The sequence below is a fragment of the Melozone crissalis genome, unplaced genomic scaffold (genome assembly GCF_028551555.1).
Source record: "Melozone crissalis strain CALT ecotype California unplaced genomic scaffold, PUWL_Pcris_2 ptg000027l_1, whole genome shotgun sequence".
NCBI lineage: Eukaryota > Metazoa > Chordata > Aves > Passeriformes > Passerellidae > Melozone > Melozone crissalis.
In genome coordinates this window covers 53,768,290-53,791,337 of record NW_026535805.1, presented here as the reverse complement: position 1 = coordinate 53,791,337, position 23,048 = coordinate 53,768,290, and the positions used below count along the sequence as shown (strand labels likewise).

At 37.3% G+C, this 23,048-nt stretch overlaps 1 protein-coding gene across 1 annotated transcript in view; it reads right to left on the bottom strand.

Moving 5' to 3' along the window:
- ATAD2B (ATPase family AAA domain containing 2B) overlaps window positions 1–23,048 on the bottom strand; it is a 74,287-nt gene that overhangs the window by 4,937 nt on the left and 46,302 nt on the right. Inside the window, exons 22-26 of the mRNA XM_054280122.1 lie at window positions 21,926–22,085; window positions 18,695–18,817; window positions 14,496–14,633; window positions 2,777–3,472; window positions 1,063–1,190 (exon numbers count right to left, since the gene is read on the bottom strand). Coding sequence (XP_054136097.1) covers window positions 1,063–1,190; window positions 2,777–3,472; window positions 14,496–14,633; window positions 18,695–18,817; window positions 21,926–22,085 — 1,245 coding nt within the window. The remainder of the gene's footprint in view (window positions 1–1,062; window positions 1,191–2,776; window positions 3,473–14,495; window positions 14,634–18,694; window positions 18,818–21,925; window positions 22,086–23,048) is intronic.

Here is a 23,048-nt window from a genome sequence, read left to right as displayed (position 1 = left end):
ATACATACAAATGAAATTAACCACACCTGGGTATCAGCAAGGCCACTGCTTCCATGTTTATACAAAAAGGACTTGATGCCTCCTTTCACTTCTCTGCTTATACCCACTTTTCTTCTTGTCTTAAGATTCTTTTACTCAGTACAGCTGGGGCAATGTTTGGTCTTATGGAATGCTATTGCATCCTATTTCATCTTGGTTGGTCATCGTAACAAAGCAAACCCTAAAAATTGCTTTGATGGCCAACGTAGACATGTTTAAGCACTTATACTGGCAGGGAAAAAAAGAACCACCACAGAAAAACATTTGGTCTTCCACAAATGTTATTAAACAGAACAACAAAAGACAAGGAGGACACAACATATGCAAAATTTCTCATAACAAAGGTGAAAGTATTTTACATAGTAGCAAAGAGTGACATTTAAGATTATTTTTTCTCCTGTCATAACAATTCTGTGGTTTCTGAAGAGATCATCATCTGTATTCCACAGAAAATGGGATCTAAATTTCATAGGTCACAGTAGGTCAAGCTACTTTTTACAACAGAAGACAGCAAATTTTTTTGTAACTTTAACTGCAAAAAGCCTTGAAGCTTAAAAAAAACTGGAAGAAAATTAACTAGCAGTTTATAATGCCAAAACATCCACACAAATTTCCATTTGCTTTCCAATCCACTGAATTTTCTCTACCAAGTATACCTTGGTACACACAGGAAAAGATGATATTAACTCCCAATTACCAGGCACCCAGCAGTTTCTTGGTACCTTGGACGGCCAATAAACACATGTGAGTACCTGCAAAAATGGGCAATTAAAAGAGTGGACTGCTACGAATCCAGTGTCATTACTGGATTATAAGGGTAGTAATGATGGGACAGTAAGGATTCAGTAGTTTTATTAACCATTCATCCAAAAAACACTGATTGACAAATCATTTCCAGAAGCCACTCTGATCATAATACTTGTTTGCAGTCAAAACTAAAGGAAATGTTGCTTCAGAACACAGAAAGGAAGCTTTTTCAATGGAGTCTGTTAATAGTTCAATTTATTTTTTCAGTTCTGTTACCTTTAGTCTGTCATGGTCAACAACCACAGAGGGTACGGGATCTGAAGGTTCCTCTGGAACCTGCTCCAAACTTGTGGGCTTTGACTGCTCCACAGCGACTTTTCGTGTTTTCTTGCTTTTGAACAAACCTGTAATTTGAAAAACAATTATCAGCACTGTCACTCCCACAAAATACAGCCTATTTCTTCACTTCAGTTTGATTTTGCTTGTTTAGTTTGTTGGGTTGTTTGGAATCAAGCAAGACTGTAGCAGCGCACATTATTCATCAGCTTTGCCAATTCTAATGCTTACAGGTGCACAAACCCACAGTTCAGAAGGCACACACAAAATGGCAATCCTTAAAACCCAATTCCAAAGTGCCAACTTTGAAAGAAAACTGAATCCCACTACCAGTTTTCTCATCGTATCTCTCTATTCAACAACAACAAATTAAACAGCTTCAAAGACAAGTTCACACACTAAGCAAAGGCTGAAATTTCTTCTGCTCAAATGAAACAAATCTTCATTTTTCTCTCTAAAGCATCCCACGTCTTCATGACCACAGTATTCCAACATCTGCTCTATTCCAAACCTCGTGCTTCTGTTACACATTTCTGTTTTCTTCCACCTTTGTATTCAACCTATTGACCAAAATATTTTCCTATCTCCTTATATTCTCCCTACATTCATTCACTATTTTTCTCCTCAACTATTTAAAACACCTTTTCTTCTGAGGACCCCTGCTATCATAACCATCCTAAAGCATACAAAATTCACCCACCAAATTCAGAAATGTAAAGGCTCTTAACGCATCATGCTCTTCTTGTGATATTCCTAGGACCTTTCTTGTATTAGTCTCCTTACCCTTAGAGAAAATGTGTATGTACAAACACAGTCAACATGTACACAGTAATCTTCTCATAATTCAGATCTCTCATTAAAGCTCATTTACTTTGTAAATCTCAGCACTAACTTTTGAAGTAAAGATTCCATTCTTTTAGATAATTCTGAAAGCTCATTAAAAAGGCAATCATGCACAAGGCTTCTACTTCTGTTCCCTGAGGAAACTCTCTCTCTTGTCTTCAAAGGACATGGCCCCTTCTTTTATACACCACCAGGATTTTCCTTCTCCTTCTCTTATCATTTTCCTGCACCGTTATTGTGTTCACTGTGACTCCAAAGCCAGATACCTTCTCCAACAGATGAACAACAATCTGGCTTTTGTGATGAGTTAAACTGCTTCAACTTTTGCTACGCACAGGTTTTTAAAAGAATGCATTCTTTATTTCTATGCTTTTTTATCCACTGTCAATGATACTGTTATCGTATTCTCTAACAAAACAAGTCAATATCTATCACGTAGATCAAAATAGAAATCAGGCAGAATATACAGATCAAAATATGTATTGTATTTATTGCTATTTATAATATTTTTAAATACTTAATAATTGTTTTAATGTTATCTCAGTATTTCCTACAAAGCTAACAAATATGAACAGAGTAGTGTTAGTGTGGGGATACACTTTCTTGCCTAGGATAAAAATATAGCAAGTCAAGATTGCACTTCTAATTTCTATATGTGAAATTAAATGCTATAAGTATACCAAGAGCTCAAATAAATAGCCAGCAATTAATAAAATATTACTATATAATAATTGTAACATATTAGAGTGAAAAATACACACATTAACTTGGACACTGAGATAAAGACAGAAACATGGAAAACAAGCTATACCTTCTTTATCTGCTTCAGCATCTTTAGTTTCAATGTCTGTGCTCTGTAGTGTTTTCTCATTATTGCTGCAATGTGGTAACTCGGCTTTCACCAGATCAGTTCCTTGATTTTCACTGGAAGTTTCCATTTTCTCCTTTGGCTGATCTTCAGATAAAGATTTTTGCTTGTTACTAGACCAATCACTGTTGTCACAAGGTGAAACAGCATCAAGTGATTCTACTTTACCATTATGACAGGCTGGAGCAGGTACACCTTCAGAGCCGTGTACAGATGTCTCTCCATTCACACAGTCCCCTTTCAATGTAGAGTCCTTCTTCAATTCCTTTTCAGCACCCAGGGTGATACTGTCAGTTATTAACAGTGATTCATTTGAGCTCTCCTCTTCTGTGGATGCAAAATTGTTTTCCTTTCCTGATGTCCCATTGTTAAGCCTCTGCTCTGCATCTATATCCATAATATCACAAGAGGATTCATCATTTGTCATAGAGAGGTCTCCTGTTTCCTCTCCATTCTCCTCAACGCAGTCAGTGCTGATCTCTAGCTCTCCATTTTCCAGTAATTTATTGTCCTCACCATGATTTTCATCATCAGCAAACTTTGCATCATCTTCATCTTTCTTTAAATTATTGACTTTCCTCTTCTTAATAATACCTTTGCCCCACTGGGAGCGCCGTCTTGATTTTCTCCTTATTCGAACTGAAAACAAAAACACCAACAAACACTTTTAGATGCACAGGTACCCCTCAGTACAGAGACCAGCACATAAGAATGTGGTGTTGTGTGAGGCAATCAAGTATCATCACTCTTCAAGGAAAAATAAGGTGTCTGTTGATTTGAATGTGAGCAAATTAGAGGAAACAAGGCATTTTAGAAGTATAAGGAGTGGACACTCAATCATCCACTCAATTCCTAAACTATGGAAACAATAAATTCCTACTAAAAACAGCTAAGCAATGGTGTAGTCATTTGGGTAGCTCATTTGGGTAAATGAGGACCCAAAGAGAGTAATTCTCATTTTCCCTTTTTAGCTCCTCAGTGATTTGAAGTGATTATACAATAAAACAAATTAAAGTGCAATCCATGGATTCACAGAATAATTCAGGTTGGAAGGGACATGAGGAAGCTTCTAATTCAAACTATTACTCCAGCCAGAGTCAGCTGTGAGGGCCACATTGTGCTACTCAACTTCAGGCAATATAGGCATGTTATTCCCTTTTTTTCATTATTTCTCCATGAAATTTTACTTTTTCTTATTTCTTATTTCTTATTTTTACTTTCTGTGCCTTTGAAAAATTACATAATAAACTATTTTTCAGAAAGGTCACTTTATTTTATTAACCTATCTGCAGTGAGATACAACTAAGGTACTGATCTGAAGGCTTTGGGGCACATTTGTAGTTTGATAAGCAAATGCAGAAGGAAGACCATTCCAATCTAATGTTATTGTCAATATCCTTTTCAAAAGCACTAACTAGACACAGCTCAGAAGACCAAGGAAGACACTGGGACAAAATGAAGCTTCTACATTAAAATCCAAGCAATGATAAAGACTACTCTATTTTTGCAAAATTGCTTAAGATGTGGCCAACTACAATAAATGAAAATCGCAGCCAACAGTAACCAGAGACTGACAAGTTTCCATCCCTTCCAAAGTGAACTCTTATGCTGAGCACCTCCATAATGTTCTTTACATTTGTAAGTTGCTTTGATTTATGGGTATTAAGTCCTACACCTGTGTCTGCCAAGCACACACTGAGTTACCAAGATCTTGCTTTGAAGATACGAGCACTATGCAGGTACAAGTGTTGAGAATTAATTCTCAGCCACTCAGAAGCACAGTTGTACTTCAGAACTTCTCCCCATGAGTGCTGTATGTAAGCAGGTAATTTAACAACTACATTAGGAGTAAATCCTCACCTTTTAGCTTTAAAGCTATCTAAAGTTACAATCCCACTACAATAAAAACAGTCTCACTTGGAATGTGTATTTATTGTTACAAATAATCTTTATGGAGAACTGCAAGGCTTGAGGGAGGGTGGGGAAATCCCCTTTCTCCAGCCATATTCAATACCTGATAGTGACTTCTACAGTCAGTGTCACTCTTTTATTGATGACAAACTACAACCTACTCACATAACTTTTCAGGATTTCATGTATTTTTTCCCTAGATTGTGCACAAGATTTTCATTAATCACTGAAGCAGCAAATCTGAAACTAAACAGGGAAATGTAAACTTACAGACAAAAATAAAAATAATACTCTATTAGCCAATGAAGTGAACCTCAGCACAACTCCAAAGATGGGTAAATAAAACACAGAAGCAGAGCAGAAGTCTTTTGAAGGAAATCTGGTACATCCTAAATGTATACATAAATAAGTTAAAAATTTTAAAGATACACTGATTTTTGGCTGTTTAGGCACACTTTGCTGTAATTTAGATAGATATACAAGATATATTGTGAAGTATATTTGACATCTTTTACATCAGTAAATTGCATTTCAAATATTTACTGTTGCATCCCCACTGTGAATTCCACCTGGGATGAGAATCCATAATTTCCCCAAATACACAGGTACATTCCTAAAATTCTTAGGTGTGAGAGAAATCACTTTAAAGCAAAATGGAATTAATTCCTGTATTACCCATCTCATTAAATTTCAAGTCTTTCCCCACTGAGAGTCAGTAAGTCCAGTTCACTCAGTGTCTCATGCAGTATTTTTGAACAAACATTATGGGTGTTGTTTTTTACTGCTGTTTTTAATTAGGACAAAGCAACAACAAAAAAAAAAGTGAGACAGCAATGTCGTTTGGGATGACAGAGGAAATTCTGGTTCCAGATCCTTAGCAACCAAAGCATTGTTACACAGATTTTTCTTTTACATAGAGTCAAGCCTCTAAATTAGTGAAAAGTGAGCAAGGAATACAACATCTGAAAACAAAACCTTGCACCACTCTTTCTGTCCTGGTTAATTCCCCAGTTAAGTTAAGGGAATGGTACAAGAAGGAGTTTAATGGACCAGAGAACCATGTGACAAACTGCAGACACTGACACCAGATTTCATCACCTATATTGGTCCTCTTTACAGTTATTGGAAATAAAAAAGGCGCTACTACAAGACTATCATGGATCTGAGAAGCTGCCACAAGAGGCAGGAAACTGAATCCTACAGGACAGTTGATTATGACCTTAAAGGGATGAAGGAGCTACCACAAGGTAAAACTGATGCAAAACTGATGCAAAGGGCCACTGGGGAGGAACTAATGGGTTAACAGATTGCTGCTAAAAATAAGCCTGGAATCCCATCTTAACTACCTTAATGTTTGTATTTTAGAAGATTGTAAACTATCAAGAGCAGAATGCCAAACTTTTTATTTTTTATTCAGTATGATTCATGACTATCAGCTTCCAGCAGGTAACAGAAAGGGACAGCTATTTACAGAAGAAAATCTTGGAGTGAACTTTGTTTAAAAAATGAATACAGTACATACAAATGCAACTTAATGCCTTAACACCTTTTCAATTACTCCTTTTAAAACTACTCATCAGAAATCTCCTCATTGATACCCAGTCTTTTGGCAGCATTTGTGCCAGAGGCAGTGGAAATACTATTGTCAGAAGAATCCTGCTTTATAGAACTGAGTTTCTCGAACTCAAACTATTATAATAGCAATTATTCACACATGAATACATTCACTTGCCTTCTAAATTGGCCAACTATTCACTCTATAATCTTCACATAACCTCTACAGATTTGCCAAAGGGATCTTAATTTTAGTTCGAGCTTCTGTGTGGTTTGCTTTTTCACAAATCACTACTAAGCATTTTTAATAACAATAAATATCTGTCTGACCACAAGTCACACCTAACGTTTCACTCAGGTTCACATGAAGTTGGTATCAAAACTACATTTTGCCTGCTCTTTTTTTCCTAAGATGCACAATCTATGCAGACAGCATTTTTTAAGTGCTATGTAGTACAAAGCAATTAATCACTGAATAGAGATTTATTGTACATTTTGTTAAGCAGTATGAAGTTCCTCAATTCTTCCATTCCCATGTTAAGACAATTTCAGAGTCATCTGAAAGACCCATGAACAAGGCAGACAGCATTTCTCCTAGGTATGATTAAAAATAAATTCTGCAATGTCCTTACTTCAGAAGGACTAGTCCTCTAGATGAAGTTAAGTAAAATGAAACCTGTAGAAGACTTTCTGAAATTCTGAATTCTTGCCCACTGACAGGTGCTGCTTGGAGATTCTCCAGTCAGATACACTAAGTAATAACAACATCATCTGGTGACATAAGTACCAGCCCTGTCCAGAGCAGAGCACTGTTCTTGGCTATTAAAGAACAGAAATAGTACAAAAAAACTCCAAAACTAAAAACATCCTAAAAAATACGAAGCAAAAAATTAAATTCCTTCCCAGTTTTCCAAAGCATTTCTGCAAGACCCAGAGGTAACCATGACCTTTCTGTTTATGGTCTCGGGAAAAGAGATCTCAAAAAAATGGGTGAATAGTACAGAAGTTTCAGAACTGAGGTATGCACTGTTGCTGTCCCCCAAATCCAGCAGTACAGTGACAGAACTGTAGACTACAGAGAAATAAAATTAACAGTGAAAAAGAAAGCAGGCATAATTAGATTATTCAAGGACTGTCAATTATTAACAAGCAAGTCTGCTTCTCTCAATGTGGAAGAACTCTAACAAGATGCAGCAGAGATCTTTCTCTTGAATTTTTTTTAGTTTGACTACTACAGTACCATGAGTGCAGCACAGTATTGAAGGCTAACAAGTTCACTTCATGCTGCAGAGAAGACCCTTCCATGCTTCCACACTGCTTAAAATCCATCAGAGAATGTGAATCCTCTGTCAGTAAATGATAAAACTGACATCCATCAAACAGTAATTTCTCTGTTGCTACTGTATTTCATGAAGAATTCCTGGGGATTAAAACCCAAAGAAGATTCTCACGGCAAGGAAGATCACCATGGATCTAGATTTTTAGTCTGCACTATCAAGAACCACTTAAAGCAATTCACGTGTTTTAAGTTTTTCTTCCATGATCAAAACCCTCAACACCTTTCTGATGTGTAAAGTAACTCAAAGCCTTGAGAAATCACTTATAACCAGCAACTTACACTCTCTTATACAGCATCCAGGATATCTATGTACCTGACAGAGTAATTTAGCTGCTCCAGTAGCTCCACATTCCTTACCAAGAGGCACTAAATAGTCCACTTGAAAGTCTCTGGAGTTTCTACTCACAAAGTCCCAAACTGCAGTCAGAGATAAGCAGCAAGAAAGAACAGATCACAGTTCCACAATGGCTTAAAAAGCAAAGTGAGGCGCCAGCTTCCACTAACAAAGCCATTTCTTCCTCCAAAGCCAGCTATAGCATTTCCACTGCCTCATTTGTGCCGGCACTACTGTTCCTGCAGTAAAACAGATAAGGGAACTAAATCCATCTGAAACATTAGGTTGTTGGGGTTTTTTCTGGCTTAGTTTTTAACATCTTTGGTTAAGCTTTCCAATTCATGAATGACAATGCTGGCACAGGGAACACGGTGGGAATATGCCACCAGCAACAAGGCAAGACAGCCTCTCTAGTAGTGACCTGCAGTTTGACCACCTTAAAGTGACAGAAGAACCAATCCCTAAAAGGTGTCATTTTCTTCACCTAGATGGAGCGCACTCAAGGCACAGAACTGACAAACACATGAAAAGAACTGCATGCAACAAATTCACATATTCATGATTTTTATCACCTTATATAACAGCTTATGTTTTGTAAGCAAATACTTGAAGAATCTGGACGTTTCTACTCAACACGGAGAAGTCAAGTTTCATAAGGAGGAGTTGAAATAAGTAAAAACCAAACTTGACTGCAACATTCCCAGTATTTTCTTCCCCAGTCAACTGCTTTCCCCTACCATTCCCAATTATGTTCTCCACTCAAGCGCTTCCCAGGGTTTCTCATGGAACTATCCCAGTGTCTCCAATTCCTCCCCACCCCAGCTGAACAGGACACAGGACACACTCCATGTCTGAGGTGTGCATGCCATGCCTGGTCAATACCAGGTTTTAGCTGCTCAAATACCATTTTCAATCTACCTCCTTTTCCTGCAGTAGACACATGCATTTTTCCAGCTACCAATTTTCACAAAACCTGCAGGAATCTAATCTTTCAGCTCTCAGCTCCTGTCAAATCTATCTGAACTCTACTAAACGATTTAGAAGTTATTAGGGGAGCAGAGATGGACAGAGAGCACAGGTATGATTTTCTTGGGAAACCAAGATAAAAATATAATTTACATGAAACCAGAGTAATTATATTAGTAAAATACATGGCAAGACTGTCATGCTGGAAAATTAAAAAGGCAAATGAAGTCAAAAGAGAAAAGACAATCAGATTATATGTCATCTGTGGAGATAATTTTTAGACTTTTCATCTCTGTAGATCTGCTTATTTCCCCTCTGCTCTGTACAATAGCAACTACTGCAGCTATACACATCCTTGGTACCTTCAGCTAGCTCTTAAGAACTACTGAATGACAACTTCCTGCTGCAAGAGAGCCATGAACAAGTACAAGAAAGAATCATGACTACTGGGTGGTTTCTCTGTCAAGAAGGCAAAATCTGAAGTTAATAAATGGACAATAATCCCAAGAAAATCCACTACGTCTGCAGACAGAAACACTGTGTCTTAAAACAATTCAAAGCAAACATTGTCACAGTTTTCAGAAGGGAAGAAAGAAGGGATCTATCTGGTCTGGAAACTTTTTATTACATCACTTGTGCATACCACTTAGAGGGAAAAAAAACTTCAAACTACTTCAGAAGATGGTTTTACCATGTTTACAAGAAAGGTGATGATAATGCTTTCAACGAAACCTTAAAAGAGGCTGAGCCATCTTGCATTACTCAGTTATAAAGATGAGAACAAGAGAATATAAAAAAGTCACTCACTGATCAGGTAAATTGTAGAACCCACTTAGCCCTCTGTCAGAGAAAAAAGACACTTGATTAATTCAATAGGCAGGTTTTTAATAGTGATGAAAGAAAATTTCTTTGTCACTAGATATCACTGAGTTCAAAAGTTTGATGGGATCTCAAAAAAGAACAGGCAGTCAAGATTTATTAGAACTCCCACAAATTCACTAAATTACATTTTAAATTAGAAGAATTTAAAAGCCTATGGGGTTTTAAAGAACTGTTAACCAACCTGGAATCATCAGCTACATTGGTATTTCCTTCAAAATCAGGCATGAAAAAAAATTATTCCTCAAATGTTTGAAACTTTCTTTTAAAGCATCTGGTTGAAGGCAGCACAAGACATCAAACCACTCCCAACCAGAATACCAACTCCTATGCTACCCAAAACAAAATGACAGAGAGACAAAAAGAGACAGTTGTCCCAGCTCTGAGTAAAGATATCCTCACATTCCAGAAAATCTTTTTGGATGGTGCTTATCAAGTAACAGCACTTGCCTCTGTCTCAAGTGAGAATTAATCCAAGTCAAATCTGGAAAGCAGGAGGAGAAAACTAAACAGTAGCAAATACAGGGTAAGTGACAAAACAGCAGCTACTAAGATTTTCATGTTAGCATCTGAATGACTATTAATTTGCTAATATCCAATTCTTGAATCCAAACTCAGAGCCACACCAAAAGGAGAAAATAGTTCCAAGGATCAAAACCATATGGCATCTGGTCTGCCATGTCCTTTGATAAGGCACTGCTGCAGTCCCAGAAGCCTAAAGTACAGCAATCACTGACACCACTGTCACAGAAAGGTCAAAGAAGAGACACTAAACAGATGAAAATCGGACAAAGACTGAGAACAAAACAGTTTCTGAGAAAGACTGTAAATGAAAGGCCTTTTCTTTCTAAAAATCTTTTTAAAAAAATCTCGAGACAAGACAAAAGCCTTTCCATTATAAAGCAGAAACAAAGTGTTCCACAGGACAGCAAAGATCACCCATTTGGGGGTGAAAAAGAGCAAACCAAAAACCAATGAACCAAAAAAATCCAACACAAAAAGGCAAAGAAAATATTACTTATTTCAAAACAACGTTTTCTGCCATAGTTTTTTAGATCCTTGCTTGGTTTCCCTACAGTCCTTTCTAGAGAGCCCACTAATCACTTAAATTACTGGGAAAAGTTAGCAGGGTGTTTACTTCATATTTCATAAAATGAATTTCATATAAAACTTATATTTTTAATAGTTTGCATAGCACAAAGGATTTAAATTTTCTTTATTTGCTCCAAATGCCATTTTCACAGTTATGATATTTATCATATGGCATAAAAAACATCTTCTCTATGAAGAAAACATAAAATCTGCAGTCTATCACTACAATATATTATCATTAAATGCTGCAAAAAAAAGATAAGAATGCAAAGCCAAATCTTCCCCACAAAGTTTATTTATATGTAACACTAAAGGAAGCAAGTGCAAGACAGTAAAATGGTAGATACCATGCCCCATCTACTGGCAAGATGGAGCAGCTGGATACAGTTTTATTATACAGGATCCCAATGATTCAAGAGATGCTAATGCTTTCTGAGCTAACATGTATCTAAAGCACTTAATTTAGCAAACACACTGAACTGCACACTGCTGGTAGTTTCTTTTTCCACACAGCTCCATAAAAAGGCAAAGTAAGAACTCTTCCCAGCAGTGCCCAGTGACAAGAGCCAATGGGCACAGACCGAAATACAAGACACTCAAAATTAAGAAAAAGAATTGATTGTTTGTATCCAAGCACTACAAGAGGTTCCTCAGGCATGACACCGAGCCCTCATCTTGCAGATTTTCAAAACACTATTGGACAAAGCCTTGAGCAACCAGTTCTGAGGGGAGCTAGACTAGAAAATCTCCAGAGGTTCCCTCCAACCCACTGTAATTTTGTGATTCTATAATCATAAAATTATTTATATCAGCCTTCTGACATCTGTCCCATTCCAAGTTCCCCCCAGAATACTTGCACTTTCCTCAAAATACACAGCCAATAATGGAAATATTTTAAATTGTGGCAGAACTTCTCCAAATAGGTTTTCAGCAACTTCTAGTAATTCAATACTTTTAAAACTCATCTATACTCTGAGACACAATCCACACAGCTGTACCTTCAACAAGGGAAATGGGAGTTGCAGATGAAATGTAACTCAGGAATGTGTAACACTATGCCTTCAAACAGAAAAATTACTTATTTACCACATTTCCAACAGCCCATCTGGTCCAATCAAATTAACAAAATATCTAAATTATCTAAAATACATCAGAAAAATTAAATAAATCACAAAATAACAGGTAACTAAAAAACTACATAATTTTTTTATACAAAATATAAAACTTCAGAAAACAAACCAACAAATATTAATCCAACTCTCACTCTCTACTGTACTAGCCCTGAGCAGGACCCTAAATTTGGCAAGGCTGCTGCACTGTCTGCAGTCCTCTCTGTTTTTAGAGAAGATATTTGACAATAATTTCTTTTAGAGTTCTCAGGTTTGTCATCTGAATTAACCTTTGTGCAGCTCTTTTCTTAAATACTGTAAAACAAAGCCCTTAAAAATAGTAACAACTGATCAGGAAAATAAAGTTATGATTGGTGATTCTTTCTCTAGATTCTTCTAAGGGAAAACATTACTTCAATTTCGAAGAGCAGAAAACATGCAATTCTTTTCAGAATTATCAAAAAGTATGGTTTTATCCTGTTTAAATAAAATACTTAATAATTTTTCTTGTTACTCTGATTGTGCAATACATTTTAGTTTTTAAAAAAATACTATTTCATGACCATAAAAAAATTCCACTCTCCCCCTAAAATAATCCCTCTTCAGAAATCCCTTCTCCAAACTTACTTCTTCCATTTAAACAATCACAATCTGGAGTTTCATTTTCTGCTATTTGAGCTCCCCACAATCTGCTCAGTTCTGCTCTCACCCTTTTCTAGCTTATCCTCCAAATACCCTTTTAAGACCGTTTCTCTTCCTCATTTTTAGTCTCTGCTGAACTGACCACATCAATCTTCAAGAGTGCCCATGTACTACTTGAATCCTTTCTGCAGATTTCTGATTGCTCATCAATTCCTGGTTCTTTCTCTTGATTACTAGATGCATCACATCCCTCCTGGACTAGTTACCTCTCCTGGACTCAGCCTTAAAAGGCAGATTTTCATTTGATCGTAGACCCAAACACCACTAAGCCTCAATTTTTCTTGCCTTCCAAGCTAGATCATGAAAATACCAACAGGATCAGTGCCTTAACAGTAACTTTGTTGTTTGCACAGAGACACTGGCAATTTCCTGCAGCTGATGGTTGGAGTTTTCAAACAACTGCTGCTGCCTGCACAACAGAGGGGAAGCGAGAGAGGTACCGGAGCTGCTTTGGATGCGAGTCACCAGCAAGGGCTGCTCTCCCCCTTCCCAAGGGATGTCCAGCTTGGAGGTCTATAAACCCCACCGTCTGCTGCTCAGCATGCACAGCCAGCAAAGTGCTCTGCAGGGCAGCCAGAGGGAAAAGCTCCATCCTGGACTTCACAGGAAATTAAAAAAAATTAATTGGGAATCCCTTCCCTACACTCTCTGTTTTGCACGAGCTGCCAAATGAATAAAGAACAGCTTGGATCCACATCATCAATTTATTATATAACAATTTATTCTAACCATAATTCTGTACGATTGACTTTAATTCCTTTAACGGAAGAAATTACAGCTTTGGGAAATAAAATCATACACCTCTAATTAATTAAACCATTTGACATCAACACTATCATTCATATATAAACAATGTTCATCTCTGGGCAGTTATCACCATGCCTAGAAAAGGATTTCTCATCAAGGAAAAGCACCATGAAGGAGAAGCACATTAGACCAAAATGAAAATTTGACCGCTTTCATCAGTTTGCTATCAATCAGCAATAATTGATAATGCTACTAATAATATATTAATATTGGACTCCACATCTTCAGCAGTAAAGCCAGGTGCAACCATTAGTACACTCCCATACCAACTGCCTCTCATAGCCTTTATTTGCTTTATAATGAAAATATCTGCTATGTATTCACCTGTTCTAATCAACTTACCTCTTGAAAATAATTAGCAGTGCCTCTGATTACCCAACAACACCTCACAATCCTAGAGACTCTGATCACTTAACTGGATTAATTCAGTAGGCTCCAGGAAGTGTATCTTAACATCCTCCAGTAATGGTTACTGACTGTTGAAAACCATTGCCATAAAGGAAAATACAGTTAAATTTGCAATCTCCTCTCTAGCTTTCAGCATGACGCTGAATGTATTGAAGGCAGGAATTCAATGCAGTGCAGGTGAGAAACTATTAAGCAATGTAGAGGTATTTACCTGCTAATACACACAGTAAACAAAGCTGAAAACTCATCAAACCACTGAAAAGTGTTCTTGGATCCGAGTTGTCTTATACTGAAAACTATGTTTTACAACAAAAAATGCAAAATATTCATGCTGCATTAGAAAAATAACTATTCTTTATCACAAAACTAGAAATCCTGCTTCTTTACAATTTCTTGGGCAGGGATTTTATGTACTCCTAGAAGGAGCATTTCTTAGTTCCGTGTGTTTCATGTCTAAAATTACTTCTGGAAATAATCGGTAAGCAGCAGTAGAGACACATTTCCAATGTCGGGCATTGAAAGGACCTCTAATTTTGCACAGTTGTCACCCAAGGTACTTACAAGCACATTTATTTGTAGAGTTGGGCCACACAGCCATGGTGGGTTTTTGCTTGCTCCGAAATCCTTCTTCAACTCTGGCTTCTGTTTTCCGTACAGTGGAACCATGAGGATTTACCTGTTCTGCTGGCACTGAGAAGCCTGCACGCAAAAGACAACCATACCTATTTAAATAAACCAAGCTGCAGGAATCTACTGAATCAAAGAAGAAACTTGGAACATCATACTGCAATAGGAATACATCCATTAATGTTTAGCTGGACATTCAAGATAAAGATTTGCATCAAGAATATTTGGTTTCTGCTGACAAAACAACTTACTGGTTACATGGCGTTAAACTGTCAGCTCTGATGGATTAGAAAAATGCGACTGCCACTGGTCCCAGAAGATTGACCCTTCTATTCATATTCTCTCTACATGCAAATTCTTACTGACCATTTCAATCTTTTCCTTATTTTAAACAGTTTTAAAATAAGTGGCAATTTAGAACGGCATTGTATGCCATATCAAAAAGAGTATCTGAATAAGAACCTTGTATTGTCACTGTCATCTGTGTTATGTAAAATGGATCCATTTCAGAGTCAATATGAGCTCTTAAATTAAGAAAATGCAATTCTGCTTTTAACAAAAAGCGTGGCTTGCTTCCTGTAATATAACTTCATCTCATAGCTTCTACTGCTTCATAGGTTTTTTAATTAAATTCTAAAAAAGCAAACTTTCATATTGGTTAAGCACATTTTAAAGACATAAATGAATATCTGAAGTTCTGTATTTGTGAACTAGAATTTCCTATCCATCCACTAAAATGGTCTTCAAAATGTTATAACACATCTCTAATAGAAACCAGAAGCAAGTGATCAAGAGCTGAAAATAAGCTCCAAAACTGATGGATGCAGAAATTAAAATACTGACACAGAATCTCTCATCTCACAATTAATAATTACAGCATAGGTTTCTAGGTACTATTATAAAAATTTTAAACTGCATATCAAACATATTTCATTACTCAAAACAATAATCACTTCTACCTTTTTATTAGCTGGTTTCCACAAGTAGTTGCAAATTTCAATAGTCTAAGATATAGACAGTTGGTTCTTATTTACCAACTTAAAACTTGTTGTCCTTAGGCTTAACATTTTTCAACAACAGCACCTCATTTCAGTAACAGAGGAACAAGAAATTCTAGTTTGACTTCTACCTGTTGATTTTATTGTACAGTTTGTGTGCAGTATTTTTGAATCTGGTCACCAGAGTACTAAGTAAAAGTGACAGATGTGTGGAGAACAAAACAAAGCAAAACAAAAACAAAAAAAAAAAAAAAGGAAAAAACCCCAAAAACAACCAAAAAACAACCACAACCCCACACCCCCAAAAAAAGCCATGTAGAAACAGACTTTCCATTTTACAACTACAAAAGATTGCTAAGTAACTTGCTGACAAAACTGTGAAGAAAATGGATATGAAGCTTTTTAGCTTTTTTCATCCCGTGCTCAAACTGCTCTGAAACAGGGTACATGTCAAAGTCTAGACAAGCAGATGCACGGGGATTGACCTGATCTGCTGTCTTGCTGAGGCTGTTCTTTACAGCAAAATGAGAATAATGGCAGAACTGATGAGCATTCAGATCCTTTCCATCCACTACAAGGACCAGTGCCAAGACTATACTCCTGAAGTGTCATCATCCAGGTGCTCTGCACCACCGTAACCTTTTCACACAACTCCCGATGCCTTGTGACTGCCTCCCAGCAGGAGGCTTCCTCAGACTCTAGGAGCTTGATACATTTTCCTCTGTCCATAAACAGTTCATCTAACACAGCTTCTTCCACGCATTCCAAGTCTTTTGGGCTTGCTTTGGTTAGCACTCCTTGCTAACCCAGGCAGTGATCCTAGCCTTGCACGTTGTACAGCTGGACCGACTGCAGAGCTCAGCTGTCACTGAAACCACCAAGTGTGGGCCAGAAGCACAAGCATCTGTAAGAGTCACCTGCAGGTACCTGTGACACTGTAATGGTTTCCATGCCAATGTACTGAATACACTTTGAATCCTGCCCATTCCCATCTGTGTTGTTTTGTACCACAAACCAGTGCTGCTTATCATGTACCTGTACCTCAAGGCCCTCTCACACCAATGGTACCTGCTCTTTCTGATTTAACAAGTTCACTGCATGATACCATCAGCCTTAAATATGACTTAAGACACTACCCATCTTTCAACAGAATTTGCAGGCTTTGTCTCCAGAAATATCTATTACTGGGCCACTGCCACAAAAAGGAGGGCAGCATTCCAGTTCTTGCAAACTTGCAAGAAAGGACTACAAGCCATAGAGTCATTCTCTGTAACAAAGAGCTCTTACAAACATTTACTTTAACCTCGGAAGCAATAACCTTTAACAGTCATGGGGACTTGGATAATTAACTGAGCACAGCTCACAGCATGATGCTGTGGCCAGAATTGTGAATATTCTTGTAGTTCTAATAGAAAAGTACAGAAGAGAAATGAAGGCATTATATTAGCTCTGTTTTACAGCCACAGTGAATTACAATTGGTTCATTTATCCACAATTCAAGACACACATTGGAAGCTTGCACAAAATTAGACAAAAACACGCATGACTGAATAGGAAAATACAAAGAATTCTATCTGTTTTAATCTGAAGGAGAGAAAGCCTATAGATACTTGCATAGTTCAAAGAAGATTATTAATAAAGGGTCTTCAATCTACCAACAGAAGTATTTCAAGAATCAGCAGCTGAAAGGTAAGACCAGCCAATTCAACCTAGAAATCAAATAATGGAGCTTTATACCAAAGCAGGAAACAACTTGCCAAGGTAAAGCTGGAATTATTGAAATCAGTGATCCTTAAATCAGCATGAAATTTTGCTCTAATGTTATAGTTCAGTGATTTTCAACCTTTTTCAACTTTCAAAAGTTTAAAACTTTTCCATGGAGGTATACTCTTTTTATGTAAACTGATCACTGCTGTCTCACCAGGAGTATGTTTGAACTTTTGATAACTTTTCCTGGTCACTTTAGAAGCTGTACACAGACTTACAAGGGTTGTTTCTTAACCAAAAAAATCAATATGCTACCTCCAAAACAACACTTCTACACAGGCCAAGGTGAACTAAAAGTCCAGTGGCTTAAAGGCTGCTCTCCCTCACCATAATTCTTATTATATTTTACTACAGGCACTTTCAGAACACAGCTCTGGTTCCACCACATCCACATCAGAAGTTAGTATAGCAACCCTAGCATTTACTTGTTCACCAGGTTCTGTAGTACTGTCTGTAACAGTAGGCAATGCATCCTTCTTCTGGAAAGGATGATGATGTCCTATCAGATCAGCTCACAAAACAGGAAAAATGTGGAGGGGTTTCAAGGTCACTCACCCTTTAACCTGCACTGTCTGAATCTGACAAGCATTCATTATTTCACATTATATATAAATTTTTGTATGGAGACCTGTAAATTCTATCCTATATACAGAAGCTTTTCCTGTTGCCCTTGTCCCTGGCCAGGTTGAATTCTCTCAGGGCTTTAGCTTTCCTAACTTGATCCCAGGCTGCTCAATTCCTCTGTAGTCTTCCCAGGCTACCTTTTTCTGTTTACACTCTCTGCAGGCCTTCCTTTTGTGTTTAAGTTCATCCACCATCAACTTGTTCATCCACACAGGCCTCCTAATGTGTTCACCTAACCTTCTCTTTTTTGGGAAACATCACTCCCGATTTTGGAGGAGGCAATCCTTGAGTATTAACCAGCTGTCCTGGGCCCCTCTTCCCTCCAGAGCTTTATCCCATGGGACTCTACCAAGTAGATCCCTGAAGCCTGCTCTCCTTTAGTCCAAGGTACTGAATTTTGCAGTGCATGCCTCTTGCTGCCCTTAGGATCGACAACCCCTCCACTTCATGGTCAGTGCAACCCAGCTGCTCTTGAGGTTCACATTCCCCTCCTTGTTGATGAGAAAAAAGCCCAGCACAGCATCTCTTCTTGGTATCTCCTCTACGACTTGGAGAAGGAAGTTGTCCTCTACTCATTCTAGAAACCTCCTGAATTGCTTTTGCCCTCTGTGTTGTCCCTTCAACACATACTGGGGTGGCTGAAGCCCCCCACAAGGCCCAGGGCTTGTGAACATGAGCCCATTCCTACCTGTCTGTAAAGGGTCTCTATGTGTGTTGTGTTATGATAACTGAAGCTAAACATACCTCTTTTTCTTCTTGCTTCCTTGATTTCTTCACACATCTTATTAAATTCTGGATCCAGTTCAGCAGCAATGATAGCATGAGCAGTGTCCTTCAAAGTACATGCTCTATGTCTAATTATTTTATCTAGAAAACAGGACAGCACACTTTTTTATCACAATTACAAAAATTCCTTAGCATTTCTATGTTGGTTTGTATTGCATATTACAACACTGATACAAACAGAAGTAAGTGGGAAAAATTACAGATGCCTGAAAATGCAGATTAATCAATATCAGTCAAAAATCACAACCCAGCTACTGAAGAGATATAGAAGTATAAACTGGTACTTTAATCCATGGTGGCAACTATAAACAAATGTAAACAGTGAATGATGAACACACCTAAACCAACTTGCCATAAGGTGTAGCCAGTTTCCACAGGCAGATCTACACAGTATAATGGAGTGGAGTGCAAAGAGTCACAAAGTAACAGGAGACTTTTCCAAGAATTAATTTACCCTCTGGGGTCTAATAATAGTCACAGTTATACTGCCTACACAATCACACTGGACATCATCTGCATCTGTAAGGCAGACCTGGCTCACCTGCATTCCTTCCCTGTTGTTTTTTTCTTTAACCTGAAATTATTGCTTAATTATTATTTAACAACTGATCAAAATTGTGCTAAAACACATTATTTTATTCCTTACATTGAATAGCTGTTTCTCATTTAAATTATTTTTTTTAAAAAAGGGCAAGAAACAAGCCTCGAGTGTGCTACATTTTCAGGCCTATTTGGGGAACAGAACAAATTGCCCACGCTGGAAGCCTAAATGAAACTCAGGAAAAACCAGACCCATTCCCCTACCTTTGAAACACACAAAACAAATTATTCCACCACTGAAATTTGAAAAGTAATCATAACTTAATAACTAAGCCCATATGCAGAGAAAATTGGCATCTAGAACATAGCTTTTCAATGAAATCTACAACAGTCATTGTTTGACTTCAGTACAAACATATTTAATTTGTCAATCCATCCATACTGAATTACTTTTTCCAGCTGTTGCAGGTACTTCAACAGTAACCATCAACATTAATGTCTAGAACATATTCTACAACCAGCAGATTTAATGTTTTAATAATCTTTAAAGACAACAATTAAGAATATCACTAAATACTTATTTCACAATATTTGTAATTCTAGAAACAGCAGGTTTTACAGCTGGACAAACTGTTGAGTGAAAGAGACTATCCAGTATCTAGCTCAAAAGAGTCCAACATTTTCTGGGGAGAACTACTGCCCATTAAATCCACTGAATGTTGGAAGGTTTTGCCCACATATTTGTGACCATTATGTTTTATGATCACAAAAAACTCCACACTGCATTAGTACCAGATGTAATTCTGAAATATTAAACTTGAAACTTTTGGTCAGATAATAAATTTTAAGAAGCCCTTGCAAAGGAGGAAGGGATGGGAGGGGAGAGAAATAAAAAGGAATCAAATTGGGGTGTTTGAACCACTACCTTCCTCTAACCCTGTGCTGGGCAAGGCTTTCCCCCAGACATTGCTTCAGTGAGGCAAACACTCATGTCCAACATACAGTGGTTATGCTCCCATGCCTTCAAAAACATTTCCCAGTCAAACAAAGGAGCAAGAAAACCTCAACTTGTCTCACTACAGAACCTGTCTGAAATTTTACAGCAAAGTACCAGGAAAAAAAAATCCCCAAGCAGTCAGTTTTTGATATCCAGACTGCAGATAAAATCAGCCAGTCTGGTCAGCCCTTTGTTTTTCCTACTTAACAACAGGACAAAAGAAGGTACAGTGTGAGTCTTCTGCAAGCACAAGCAAGCAGGTATGTCCAGCTTTAAAGAATGTGAACATTTATAGATTAATATTCATTTAATGAATGCATCTGAATGCATGGAATGCTTCCTCTGAACAGCCATAATGTGCTGTTTTAGGTGGGTTCACACAACAGCCCAAAAAATCCTGCATGCCAGAAGACCAGTTAACAGCAGAGGACAGAACAATTTTTCATTGCCTCCTATCCAAAACTGTGCCTAGAAAGAGCCAGATCAATTTCTCCCAGTTCAGTTCTGACAGCAAGGAAAATCAAAATATCCCTAAACAGGTTCTCTTCAGATAAACTCTGAATGCCAGGTGCCCATCAAGGGCTTTAATTAGTTCACATCAACTGCACATTAGAAGCCCTCAAAAGTGTGTTATCAAGAACACAAAATAAATGGACTTTTCTAGTTGAAAGAAAATAGTGCATCATAAACTGAAGAAATAAAGTTAATCTTCTACAAATATGAACTGGGTTCAAAAGGCAATCTATAGCAGACTGTACAGTACAGCAGACTATACTGTATCTGGTCCAGACATGAGACACTTGAAAAATGCCTCACAAAACCAAAAATTTGAGAAGAAAAATACTGAAAAATCAGGCTTTAACCTGCGAAAGCAATTTCACAAGACGTCATGAAAAACATTCTAACACATTGCACTACATTTGTAGATGGATCCTGATCTCCAAGTACCACATATATTAACTCTACATTAAAAGGGTGCTTTGTGTTGATGACTCTTGAAGCTGCCAGCTGAAAGGCTTTCTTTTGGCAATGTGCACTGTAAGACAGCCCTAGCAAAGAGCACACAAGATCTTCTATCCTTAGTTTGGAGTATGAACAGCTTTTACATGCATTTCAGCCTACAAATTCCTTTTTAATTGAAAGCATCCCATCACACTTTGTCAAGACAATACTGTCTAATCTCTCCTAATCAGCTGCAACTCACTTCCTTGCCTGGTGATTTATCCTGTTTTATTTCTATCCCCAAATATGCAGATTTTGATTTCTGTGTATGAATTTCATGTTCTAAGCTGACATGGAAATACAGCAGATCACCGTCAGATTGTGCGTGGATTCTCCACAGAGCACTCCAAATTATGGTGGGGTTTTGTTGCCTATAAAAATCTAGATACCCAAAAGGAGCTATCAAATTTGAAAGGAAACTATGAAACATAATTTATTAGAAAACAGCTCTGAATGCTGCAGTTTTCCTGCTCTTCTAATGTCCCCAGTGCACTCCATGCCTTAGAATACTAAAAGCACAGACCCTTAGGACTTGCTTATCCTAATTATCACAAAGTATGCAGCTGATCTAAATGCCTGAATAGCAACAGAATATGGAATTAATACCAGGCTTTCAGGTCTAGGTAGGCCAAAAAGAAGTAGGTTCTTACCTCCAGGATCTTTGTCTGGATTGTACTCCAATGCATTGCTGCAGATCAGGTCAATGTCTGTTAGAAAATCCTTGGCTGTTAAGTAGTTGTGTTTATCAATTTTGGTTATTACTGTTGATAGGTCCATTGGCTCTTTGATAACCTCAAGGTAATCGGAAACCTATAAACAAACAGCACACAAAAATGACACAGGACCTATTGAATACTGGCAATCACTTCTTTATACTTGGATTCATTCCACATGCTTAGCTCTAAGACATTAACTAAACATCTTGATTTCTAAGCAAATTTATGTTAAAAATGGAAGTTTTATCAGGCTAAAAACATAAGACTTCCAAATCTGCTTTTCCTTCAGGAGCTCACCAATTTAATTTTCAAAATTAATTAAACAGTATTTTTGAAGCAGTACAACTTAATGTAAATGCATTTTTCATTTTAGACTAATTTAGTCATAGATTTTTATGGTGCTATAACACTGTCATGGAACTAAAAAGGCAAAATCCATCAATCTAACTTGAAGCCCTAGGAAATATTAGGGAAGCTCTATTTTTTTTCACTTTGTAGGTAAAGTTCTCATTAAACTTAACAGCCAAATTATCAGCTTTTAAATACCTTCTATTAAATAGTTTCTTCAATCACTTGTTAAACAAAGAAAAGTCAGGTTTTATTGATTTCAGATGTTAGATTGGCTGTACAGAAGGACAATCTAAAGAAAAAGCTTTGTGTCACGGTTTACTATGAGCTTAGATCATAACTGGAGATTCAGCAACCAGTGGAGCACACTAAAAAGTGTTTAACATAATTCATGATACCATAAGGGTCCCAGCCTTAATAGCCAAATGCATCAGCACAGCTGCTGTAATGAAGTTCACCCAAAAAATCAATAAATTTTTTATTAACTTCACAGAAAAAAAATGTATCAATGTTTCAGTGTGATTTAGATTACATTTAATTAAACACACTGGCAAGCCTCTAAAAGAAGTACTGCATTTTTTTCTTTTGAAATCATCCAGATATGACAGTCACTGTCAAAGCACTTAAGAGTTAAATACAGATTCAGGTCAAGGCATAATGGCTCTGTAAGATCTTTTTTTTAAATATAGTACCTGCAGATATATATTAC